The following is a 12870-nucleotide window of genomic DNA, read 5'->3' on the forward strand; positions in this document are numbered from 1 at the left end:
CTCGTCCGGGCACAGTATCCTAACTGAGGCTTGGAGGAGGGTCATAGGGGGAGGAGCCAGTGCACACCACCTGATCCTTAAGCTTTTATTTTGTGCCCTGTCTCCTGCGGAGCCGCTATTCCCCATGGTCCTTACGGAGTCCCAGCATCCACTACGGACTACGAGAAATAGATTTATCGGTAAGTAAAATCTTATTTTTTTTCATGCAGGCCCATTTGTCCTTTTGCCCTAGTCCACAGGTTCTCAAACTCGCTCCTCAGGACCCCACACAGTGCAAGTTTTGCAGGTCTCCTCACAGAATCACAAGTGAAATAATTAGCTCCACCTGTGGACCTTTTAAAATGTGTCAGTGAGTAATTAATACACCTGTGCGCTTGCTGGGTTACCTACAAAACATGCACTGTGTGGGGTCCTGAGGACCGAGTTTGAGAACAACTGGCATAGTCTATTGGTTGTGTTAGGACAATTTAACATTCTTAGCCAAAGGTTTGGGGCCTTACGGCACTATTTATCTACTAGTAAATATATATGTATAGCGGGACAGCTCAGTCTGCCTCACCCACCTCTGTCCACTGCTCCACCCCCCTGTGTAACACCTGGGTCCCATCTTTATCGCTGCTCCCCCCCTCTATACTACACCCCCCTTTCTGTTCCCTGCTCCATCCCCCCCACTCAATACTACACCCCCATTTCTGTTCCCTCCTCCATCCCCCTACTCTATACTACACCCTCCTTTCTGTTCCCTCCTCCATCCCCCCACTCTATACTACACCCCCATTTCTGTTCCCTCCTCCATCCCCTACTCTATACTACATCCCCCTTTCTGTTCCCTGCTCCATCCCCCCATTCTATACTACACCCCCCTTTCTGTTCCCTGCTCCATCCCCCCACTCTATACTACACCCCCCTTTCTCTGACGTCCTAGTGGATGCTGGGAACTCCGTAAGGACCATGGGGAATAGACGGGCTCCGCAGGAGACTGGGTACTCTAAAAGAAAGATTAGGTACTATCTGGTGTGCACTGGCTCCTCCCACCATGACCCTCCTCCAGACCTCAGTTAGATTTCTGTGCCCGGCCGAGCTGGATGCACACTAGGGGCTCTCCTGAGCTCCTAGAAAGAAAGTATATGTTAGGTTTTTTATTTTACAGTGAGACCTGCTGGCAACAGGCTCACTGCAACGAGGGACTAAGGGGAGAAGAAGCGAACCTACCTGCTTGCAGCTAGCTTGGGCTTCTTAGGCTACTGGACACCATTAGCTCCAGAGGGATCGACCGCAGGACCCGTCCTTGGTGTTCGTTCCCGGAGCCGCGCCGCCGTCCCCCTTACAGAGCCAGAAGCATGAAGATGGTCCGGAAAATCGGCGGCAGAAGACTTCAGTCTTCACCAAGGTAGCGCACAGCACTGCAGCTGTGCGCCATTGCTCCTCATACACACTTCACACTCCGGTCACTGAGGGTGCAGGGCGCTGGGGGGGGGCGCCCTGAGCAGCAATAAAAACACCTTGGCTGGCATAATAATTACAATATATAGCCCCAGAGGCTATATATGTGATAATTACCCCTGCCAGAATCCATAAAAAAGCGGGAGAAAAGTCCGCGAAAAAGGGGCGGAGCTATCTCCCTCGGCACACTGGCGCCATTTTCTCTTCACCGTGTAGCTGGAAGACAGCTCCCCAGGCTCTCCCCTGTAGTTTTCAGGCTCAAAGGGTTAAAAAGAGGGGGGGCACTAAATTTAGGCGCAATATTGTTTATACAAGCAGCTATTGGGGAAAATTCACTCAGTGATAGTGTTTATCCCTACATTATATAGCGCTCTGGTGTGTGCTGGCATACTCTCTCTCTGTCTCCCGAAAGGGCTGTGTGGGGTCCTGTCCTCAGTCAGAGCATTCCCTGTGTGTGTGCGGTGTGTCGGTACGGCTGTGTCGACATGTTTGATGAGGCTTATGTGGAGGCGGAGCAGGTGCCGATAAATGGGATGTCGCCCCCTGTGGGCCGACACCAGAGTGTATGGATAGGTGGAAGGTATTAACCGACAGTGTCAACTCCTTACATAAAAGGCTGGATGACGCAACAGCTATGGGACAGCCGGCTTCTCAGCCCGCGCCTGCCCAGGCGTCTCAAAGGCCATCAGGGGCTCAAAAACGCCCGCTCCCTCAGATGGCAGACACAGATGTCGACACGGAGTCTGACTCCAGTGTCGACGAGGTTGAGACATATACACAATCCACTAGGAACATCCGTTACATGATCCCGGCAATAAAAAATGTGTTACACATTTCTGACATTAACCCAAGTACCACTAAAAAAGGGTTTTATGTTTGGGGAGAAAAAGCAGGCAGTGTTTTGTTCCCCCATCAAATGAGTGAATGAAGTGTGAAAAAGCGTGGGTTCCCCCGATAAGAAACTGGTAATTTCTAAAAAGTTACTGATGACGTACCTTTTCCTGCCAGAGGATAAGTTACGCTGGGAGATATCCCCTAGGGTGGATAAGGCGCTCACACGTTTGTCAAAAAAGGTGGCACTGCCGTCTTAGGATACGGCCACTTTGAAGGGACCTGCTGATAAAAAGCAGGAGGCTATCCTGAAGTCTGTATTTACACACTCAGGTACTAGACTGAGACCTGCAGATAGTGCTGCTGCAGCGTGGTCTGTAACCCTGTCAAACAGGGATACTATTTTGCGAACATAAGTCGTCGTCTTATATATGAGGGATGCACAGAGGGATATTTTGCTGGCTGGCATCCAGAATTAATGCAATGGCCATTCTGTCAGGAGGGTATTAGAGACCCGACACTGGACAGGTGATGCTGACTTTAAAAGGCACATAGAGCCTTATAAGGGTGAGGAATTGTTTGGGGATGGTCTCTGGGACCTCGTATCCACAGCAACAGCTGGGAAGAAATTTTTTTACCTCAGGTTTCCTCACAGCCTAAGAAAGCACTGTATTATCAGGTACAGTCCTTTCGGCTTCAGAAAAGCAAGCGGGTCAAAGGCGCGTCCTTTCTGCACAGAGACGAGGGAAGAGGGAAAAAGCTGCACCAGTCAGCCAGTTCCCAGAATCAAAATTCTTCCCCCGCTTCCTCTGAGTCCACTGCATGACGCGGGGGCTCCACAGGCGTAGCCAGGTACGGTGGGGGGCCGCCTCAAAAATTTCAGCGATCAGTGGGCTCGCTCACAGGTGGATCCCTGGATCCTTCAAGTAGTATCTTAGGGGTACAGGCTGGAATTCGAGGCGTCTCCCCCCCGCCGTTTCCTCAAATCTGCCTTGCCGACAACTCCCTCAGGCAGGGAGGCTGTGCTAGAGGCAATTCACAAGCTGTATTCCCAGCAGGTGATAGTCAAGGTGCCCCTACTTCAACAAGGACGGGGGTTACTATTCCACACTGTTTGTGGTACCGAAACCGGACGGTTCGGTGAGACCCATTTTAAATTTGAAGTCCTTGAACACATACATAAAAAAATTCAAGTTCAAGATGGAATCGCTCAGGGCGGTTATTGCAAGCCTGGAGGAGGGGGATTACATGGTATCCCTGGACATCAAGGATGCTTACCTACATGTCCCCATTTACCATCCTCACCAGGAGTACCTCAGATTTGTGGTACAGGATTGCCATTACCAATTCCAAACACTGCCGTTTGGACTGTCCACGGCACCGAGGGTCTTTACCAAGGTAATGGCAGAAATGATGATACTCCTTCGAAAAAAGGGAGTTTTTAATTATCCCGTACTTGGACGATCTCCTTATAAAGGCGAGGTCCATGGAGCAGTTGTTGGTCGGAGTAGCACTATCTCGGGAAGTGCTACAACAGCACGGATGGATTCTATACATTCCAAAGTCACAGCTGGTTCCTACCACACGCCTGCTGTTCCTGGGGATGGTTCTGGACACAGAACAGGAAAAAAGTGTTTCTCCCACAGGAGAAAGCCAAGGAGCTGTCATCTCTAGTCAGAGACCTCCTGAAACCAAAACAGGTATCGGTGCATCACTGCACACAAGTCCTGGGGAAAATGGTAGCTTCTTACGAAGCAAAATTCCATTCGGCAGGTTCCATGCAAGAACCTTTTCAGTGGGACCTCTTGGACAAGTGGTCGGAATCGCATCTTCAGATGCATCGGCTGATAACCCTGTCTCCAAGGACCAGGGTATCTCTACTGTGGTGGCTGCAGAGTGCTCATCTTCAAGAGGGCCGCAGATTCGGCATACAGGACTGGGTCCTGGTAACCACGGATGCCAGCCTTTGAGGCTGGGGGGCAGTCACACAGGGAAGAAATTTCCAAGGACTTTGGTCAAGTCAGGAGTCGTCCCTACACATAAATATTCTGGAACTGAGGGCCATTTACAATGCCCTAAGTCTGGCAAGGCCTCTGCTTCAAAACCAGCCGGTACTGATCCAATCAGACAACATCACGGCAGTCGCCCATGTAAACCGACAGGGCGGCACAAGAAGCAGGATGGCGATGGCAGAAGCCACAAGGATTCTCCGATGGGCGGAAAATCACGTCTTAGCACTGTCAGCAGTGTTCATTCCGGGAGTGGACAACTGGGAAGCAGACTTCCTCAGCAGACACGACCGACACCCGGGAGAGTGGGGACTTCATCCAGAAGTCTTCCAACTGTTGGTAAACCGTTGGGAAAGGCCACAGGTGGACATGATGGCGTCCCGCCTAAACAAAAAACTAGATATTGCGCCAGGTCAAGGGACCCTCAGGCAATAGCTGTGGACGCTCTAGTGACACTGTGGGTGTACCAGTCGGTTTATGTATTCCCTCCTCTGCCTCTCATACCAAAGGTACTGAGAATAATAAGAAAACGAGGAGTAAGAACGATACTCGTGGTTCCGGATGGGCCAAGAAGAGCTTGGTACCCAGAACTTCAAGAAATAATATCAGAGGACCCATGGCCTCTACCGCTCAGACAGGATCTGCTACAGCAGGGGCCCTGTCTGTTCCAAGACTTACCGCGGCTGCGTTGGACAGCATGGCGGTTGAATTCCGGATCCTAAAGCAAAAGGGCATTCCGGAGGAAGTCATTCCTACGCTGATAAAAGCCAGGAAAGAAGTAACCGCAAACCATTATCACCGTATTTGGCGAAAATATGTTGCGTGGTGTGAGGCCAGGAAGGCCCCAACAGAGGAATTTCAGCTGGGTCGTTTTCTGCACTTCCTACAGTCAGGAGTGACTATGGGCCTAAAATTGGGTTCCTTTAAGGTCCAGATTTCGGCTCTGTCGATTTTCTTCCAGAAAGAACTGGCTTCACTGCCTGGAGTTCAGACATTTGTAAAGGGAGTGCTACATATTCAGCCCCTTTTTTGTGCCTTCTGTGGCACCTTGGGATCTCAACGTGGTGTTGAGTTTCTTAAAATCACATTGGTTTGAGCCACTTAAAACTGTGGATTTGAAATATCTCACGTAGAAAGTGGTCATGTTATTGGCCTTGGCTTCGGCCAGGCGTGTGTCAGAATTGGCGGCTTTGTCATGTAAAAGCCCTTATCTGATTTTCCATATGGATAGGGCAGAATTGAGGACTCGTCCCCAGTTTCTCCCTAAGGTGGTATCAGCTTTTCACTTGAACCAACCTATTTGTAGTGCCTGCGGCTACTAGGGACTTGGAAGATTCCAAGTTACTGGACGTAGTCAGGGCTTTAAAAATTTATATTTCCAGGACGGCTGGAGTCAGGAAAACTGACTCGTTTTTTATCCTGTAGGCACCCAACAAAATAGGTGCTCCTGCTTCTAAGCAGACTATTGCTCGCTGAATTTGTAGCACAATTCAGCTGGAGCATTCTGCGGCTGGATTGCCGCATCCTAAATCAGTAATAGCCCATTCCACGAGGAAAGTGGGCTCATCTTGGGCGGCTGCCCGAGGGGTCTCGGCTTTACAACTTTGCCGAGCTGCAACTTGGTCAGGGGCAAACACGTTTGCTAAATTCTACAAATTTGATACCCTGGCTGAGGAGGACCTTGAGTTCTCTCATTCGGTGCTGCAGAGTCATCCGCACTCTCCCGCCCGTTTGGGAGCTTTGGTATAATCCCCATGGTCCTTACGGAGTTCCCAGCATCCACTAGGACGTCAGAGAAAATAAGATTTTACTCACCGGTAAATCTATTTCTCGTAGTCCGTAGTGGATGCTGGGCGCCCATCCCAAGTGCGGATTGTCTGCAATACTTGTATATAGTTATTGCCTATCTAAAGGGTTATTGTTGAGCCATCTGTTGAGAGGCTCAGTTATATTTCATACTGTTAACTGGGTATAGTATCACGAGTTATACGGTGTGGCTGGTATGAGTCTTACCCGGGATTCAAAATCCTTCCTTATTGTGTCAGCTCTTCCGGGCACAGTATCCTAACTGAGGTCTGGGAGGAGGGGCATAGAGGGAGGAGCCAGTGCACACCAGATAGTACCTAATCTTTCTTTTAGAGTGCCCAGTCTCCTGCGGAGCCCGTCTATTCCCCATGGTCCTTACGGAGTTCCCAGCATCCACTACGGACTACGAGAAATAGATTTACCGGTGAGTAAAATCTTATTTTCTATTCCCTGCTCCATCCCCCCACTCTATACTACACCCCCCTTTCTGTTCCCTGCTCCATCCCCCCACTCTATACTACACCCCCCTTTCTGTTCCCTGCTCCATCCCACCACTCTATACTACATCCCCCTTTCTGTTCGCTGCTCCATCCCACCACTCTATACTACATCCCCCTTTCTGTTCCCTCCTCCATCCCCCCACTCTATACTACATCCCCCTTTCTGTTCCCTGCTCCATCCCCCACTCTATACTACACCCCCCTTTCTGTTCCCTGCTCCATTCCACCACTCTATACTACATCCCCCTTTCTGTTCCCTGCTCCATCCCACCACTCTATACTACATCCCCCTTTCTGTTCCCTCCTCCATCCCCCCACTCTATACTACATCCCCCTTTCTGTTCCCTGCTCCATCCCCCACTCTATACTACACCCCCCTTTCTGTTCCCTGCTCCATTCCACCACTCTATACTACACCCCCATTTCTGTTCCCTCCTCCATCCCCCTACTCTATACTACAATCCCCCTTTCTGTTCCCTCCTCCATTCCCCCACTCTATACTACACCCCCATTTCTGTTCCCTCCTCCATCCCCCTACTCTATACTACACCCCCCTTTCTGTTCCCTGCTCCATTCCACCACTCTATACTACATCCCCCTTTCTGTTCCCTCCTCCATCCCACCACTCTATGCTACACCCCCCTTTCTGTTCCCTCCTCCATCCCCTACTCTATGCTACACCCCCCTTTCTGTTCCCTCCTCCATCCCCCTACTCTATACTACACCCCCCTTTCTGTTCCCTGCTCCATTCCACCACTCTATACTACATCCCCCTTTCTGTTCCCTGCTCCATTCCACCACTCTATACTACATCCCCCTTTCTGTTCCCTCCTCCATCCCACCACTCTATACTACATCCCCATTTCTGTTCCCTCCTCCATCCCCCTACTCTATACTACACCCCCCTTTCTGTTCCCTGCTCCATTCCACCACTCTATACTACATCCCCCTTTCTGTTCCCTGCTCCATCCCACCACTCTATACTACATCCCCCTTTCTGTTCCCTCCTCCATCCCCCCACTCTATACTACATCCCCCTTTCTGATCCCTGCTCCATCCTTTCACTCTGTACCACCTGACCCCATGTGTGTCCATTGCCCCCTTATTCTTTTGGAGAATATCCAGAGTACCAGCCCTCCAGCACAGTTTTTGCACTGCATGGGGTGATTGGGGTTTGCACCTCTTGCTTCAATAATAAAAAAAAAAAAACATGTCACTGTATAATACCAATGGAAGGGGTTATGGGAGCCCAAACTAAATAGTATGTTTACATGCCATCTGAAATATCCAGCTCTGGATTAGGCACTTAGAAGCCTTCACGTAATCAAAATCTAGCAGGCAATCCGCAGATCATCGTATTACTAGATAAAACGAAGAAAAGTGACATGTTTATATACAGAGATTAGTTATGAAATGTTTGCAGCATTGCCCTCAGTTTCTTCTGTAGCTCCGTCCAAGCCCCGCCCACATCACTCACAGTGCAAGGCAGATCTGCAGACTGTCAGTCAGAGGCAAAGCATAGATGCCGCTGAGATGTTACATAGGAAAATAACTTGTCAAAGCATATGTCTATTATCTCCCTTCAGAATTGGAATAGTGTCACAGACCCTGTGTTCTATTTTTCCTTAGCAATGTAAATGTTAAAGGGGACATGTACTAAGCAGTGATAAAAGTGGAGAAGTGAGCCAGTGGAGAAGTTGCCCAAAGCAACCAATCCGTATTGATGTAACATTTCTAATTTGCATACTTTAAAAGTATACAGAGCAGATGATTGGTTGCCATAGGCAACTTCTCCACTGGCTCCCTTCTCCATTTTTATCATTGCTTAGTACATGTCCCCCTAAGTGTATTATTTACCAGAAACGTCTCTGATGATTTACAGATGTCTGCAACTACCAAATTGGGAATAAATCACAGTATCCCCACGTTGTCCCCAAACTCATGTATTGGCGGGGCAAGTAGATTCCAGCTGCACAAGTGATGATCTGCGTATTGATCACCCTTTTCTCTGGTGCCCTATTTATACTTATACATTTTGTCTCTGTAAACGTATTTAGTGACTGTTATCCTTTTGATCTTTCTTTTTTGCAACAGGAGTTCACTGTAGATCCAGAGAAATCCCAGCTGTGCTCACTTTATCACGCACTCCACCATTACAAATACCACATATATCTTATATGCAAAGACGAGGTAAGTGCTTGTAACTCAACCGTCCCATCTTGCAGGAAATCTTGTGCGTGTCTTTGGGGGCTATTCAAATGTTGGAGAGATTATTAGCCTCCCATGACTTTTCCCCGTTGCGCCTATTAGTTTAGACAGATTTTGCAGCTTTACCTGTCTAACTGGGTGCAATAATTAAAGGTCACCCAAAACAATTGAATAGCAACAATGGGCGCCCTTTAATTATCAACAAAGAACAAACATTTGAATAGCCCCCTTTGTAAGGGCATTGATGCAGGAAGGAATTTATACATTTTGCAAAAATAAAGAGGACAATTCAGTCCTGAGTGATGGGTGCGATGTGCATTCCAGAACGGCACATTGCGACCACCAAAATTGCTGATTTTGCCTTGCCCCTCATAGAGAGATTCTGCGATCCACAAGTCACCCCTCAAATATTGGGAGAGATTCAAATGTTAGGAAAAAACAGACTCCCAACTGACTTTTCAATCTAATAGTCAGGAAAAAACAGACACTCAACCGACTTTTCAAACATTTGAATCTCCCCCATAGAGTCCGGTGCAGTATATGTGCTGCCCACCATTATTGAAAGGTGCTTCAGAAAGTAATCTACTTACTGGTTTGTGTAAATGACTGAGCTGTACGACCTGGTGTGCTATGGCCTCTGCACACCAAGCAATTACAGTAACATCCCAGTGTATTTGTAGTGCTGGGATGCAGCATGTGATGGCCAATCACTGGCAGCATTACAGTGCTCCTACAGGGCATATTGTATCCCAACGTGCAGGACATTGGATGAAGCTAGCTGAAGGTGATGGAGGAAATCGGAGTTAGTAGCCCGGCTGGATATGCGAGAGGCAGTGTTGTAATTGGATGAGTTTAGTATAGAGGAAGTCTGCATAGGAGTCAGATTCCTTCCATTGGCAGTCCGCTGTGCGGAAGCACCTTTGCAGGTATTGGGTCTGTTCGGTGCGCCATGGCTGAAGTTTGGATCATCAGAGACTTTGAGGGTGATTCTGAGTCGATCATGGCTGTATTTGCTGGCAGCTGCGGAAGACAGATTTACTACATTATGCTAATGTGAAAATGCGTAGATATAATCTAGGGTTTGTGCGTCTGGTAGCGGTGCCCCCAGTTATTGTACAGCAGCCTACGCAACCATCGTCATTATACTTGCTGGTAGGCACAGGCTTCCTTCCCCGTACGCAAGACTCAGAATCGCACAGATCTTTAAATACAGTCTCTCCCACAAGTCAGGGTGGGTCGAGTGCTTGCATTGTCGTGCCAGGTTCCTACCCCAGAAAACACCCTATGTCACAGAAAGACAGATTCGGACAAGCTCTGTCCAACTATGAGTCGGACGGACGCAGAAATGTGTAAATGTGCATCTATGCATGCTCTGTATGCAGAAACTCAACCATCTGTGATCAGAGATCCATCCAACTTAGAATCATATGTGGTTGCTGAAGCTGCATTGCTTAAAGGCTGTGGGGTTTGTTATACAATATGGGGGTGATCATAGGAGAGCGTGGTTGTTACAGTGCAAACGAGAATTTCATCAAGTTGAGACCGTTTCGGTGGGTGTGGGTGTGGTAAGCTGAGGTTGGAGGTCAGGTGAGAAGGCAAAGCTGAGGAAATAAGAAATGGCGCAGACAAGGATCGGGTGTTGTCCACCACAGTGGATGACCAAAGGAGGCCATGTTAGGTGGCAGCAGATGCAGTGAAGTTGTCTATGGGAATGTTGATATCACTTAGTAAGAGAGTAGGCAGGGCAAAGTATAGGAAATAAGATCACTGATGTTTCTTGGCTAACTTATCGCCATTGTCTCTATAGAGGAAATATGCATGATGAGATAATTATTTTTGAAGCTCTTATGTAGAGAAACCTTTTCGGGAAGTTCTTTGCGACTGCTACAAGAGCTGAGTGATTTATATGCACATTCAACTTGTCCACTAGAGGGCAGTGTTGTGCCTGGTATACATCACGTATGCCTTGGCCACATGATTTTTACATTTCTTTTTTTTGTCCAACTTCTTACAGGTTACCTCTGTTCAAAAATCAAACCGGGACCTACAGCAAGTGGAGCTTATTAACCACTGCCTGAAAAAAATGAAGTGGGTGGAGGATCTCTTTGAAAAATTTGGCGAACTTTTGAGCCGGGTTCAACAGACATGTTCTTAAGACCCTGACTTTAACCCACCCGCATTCGTCTCTGACCCCTGTCCTACCAGTATATCACCCCAAGAGCATTAACATATTGAAAGAGGAGACAAAAGACTAATGTCACTACACATGTCTGGCTGGCCTCGCAAGACTGCTGGCGAATGCTTCGTCTCCTATCCAACAATGGTGCCCTGGGAAGGAATATACGCCCCGGATCACCGGGGCGACAAACAGCACGTTTTACCCATTTTTATTTTTATCATTGATTTTTTCTTTTTTTTTCTTTTCTTTTTTTTTCTTTTCCCCCTCTGGCAAAATGATACAGCATGCACTAAAAATATAGAATGACCTTCTTTATTACCTATAGCGTTAACACTTAAACTGCTTTACTACAGTTTTTTGTTTTTCCTGCCTCTAAAAATTCTTCCTCCTCTCCATCCCCCAGTTTTTCTTCCATGCTCAAGGATAAATAAAAAAAATAAAAACTGAAAGAAAAAAAAAAGGTTCAAGGTGGAGGTACAAGAACAATATTTGCAATTTAATTTCCAGACCACCGCATTTAGAATATTGTACATTTTGTAAAAGAGAGTTTTGCGATCCATCAATATAAGATAGCCGCCGTGATAAAACCAGTAGAAACGGAATCATTATGCTTTACGGACTCCTCTTACAAGTTCCTTTTTTTTTGTTCAGGAGACTGAACGCGGAGTTGGTGCAATCCTTTGACTGCTTTTTTTTGTGTCAAATTATATTGTAATGGATAAAAAAAATTACATTAACTATTTTCCCTGTTTTGAAGAAAGCTATTTTCCTTTATACTGTGTTTTTTCTTTAAAAAAAAAAAAAAATTTCAATTGTACATTTTATCTCACGAATAGTTGTATTTTTCACAGAGAAAATATTGTGGTTAAAATTCTGTTTCCTGGATCTTTGTAATAATACACCTCCCGTTGTCTCTCGGTAAATCCTCTTCATCTCCATGTTGATTTCAGATTGTATGCAATATCTTTAAGCAATGCTTCTCTTCCCCCTCCACCTAGTTGTTAGCTACAGTTTTAACCGCCATATGTAAAGCGGGTTACCTATAGTTTTTACAATGTAGACAATGCAACCAATTTTCTGATCCTTGGAAATAAATTACTTACTTAACATGTATTCGATGAATGGAGCATTGATTACAAAAAACCTCTGCAATATGTTTTAGTTTGAGACCTTTGTCCCGCCATGTACCCAATCATAACATGCTGAATGTATATACTACTAAACCTTATATAGGTTGATTCAATATTAAAATATCTTGGTACAATGCACACTGGGAGATGCCATTTTTGAGCTGAACTAATGAGTGCGGCTTGTCCATTCACTGGGAACCATTGGGTTTTGGGGTCACAATATGGCAACATCTGTTGAGTTTGGCGGACAGTCGGCCATACCAAAATAAAATGTCACTTATCATGCATTGTGGTGATCTATGCCGGAGTATTTACCGGGTGTTCGTTGATATATTCGCTCACAGGTCTTCTGCAATACATTAGAGAGGGGCCAATCTCATGGCTTTCTCATTCTATTATTTTCTGGTGCTGCCCTTGTGTTTGTAATGACCTTTCTATAGTTTAGTGGTGCTTTCTTTAAAGTGTCTTATGTGAGTCCTTTGCTGATTACAGAGTCCAAGAACAAGAATGCTTTGTGTAATACGCTGGGGTAAATTTACTACGGTGTGATGGTTGCCCATAGTTTCTATCTATTATCGTCTAGAAGCAGCTAGATAAATGTTAAATAGAATCTGTTTGGTTGCTATGAGCAACAGCACCAGTTTAAAAAAAAAAAAACCCTCCACCTTAGTGAATTTACCCTGTTGAGGGTCAATGTGCAGTTTTTTATTTTTTCTGTTAGTTTATAATTGGTGGCTCGACATGATTTATGTAAGGTTTAGGAG

The 12870-nt window shown here is 46.7% G+C and overlaps 1 protein-coding gene across 2 annotated transcripts in view; it reads left to right on the forward strand.

Annotated features, from left to right (window-relative positions):
- QSER1 (glutamine and serine rich 1) overlaps nucleotides 1-12244 on the forward strand; it is a 174808-nt gene extending 162564 nt beyond the window's left edge. For both annotated transcript variants that reach the window (XM_063944477.1, XM_063944478.1), the window contains exons 12-13: nucleotides 8684-8779; nucleotides 10812-12244. In XM_063944477.1, the coding sequence (XP_063800547.1) occupies nucleotides 8684-8779; nucleotides 10812-10952 (237 nt within the window). In that variant the 3' untranslated portion in view covers nucleotides 10953-12244. The remainder of the gene's footprint in view (nucleotides 1-8683; nucleotides 8780-10811) is intronic.
- Nucleotides 12245-12870: the final 626 nt, after the last annotated feature.

Source organism: Pseudophryne corroboree, chromosome 11, assembly GCF_028390025.1.
Source record: "Pseudophryne corroboree isolate aPseCor3 chromosome 11, aPseCor3.hap2, whole genome shotgun sequence".
Lineage (NCBI taxonomy): Eukaryota > Metazoa > Chordata > Amphibia > Anura > Myobatrachidae > Pseudophryne > Pseudophryne corroboree.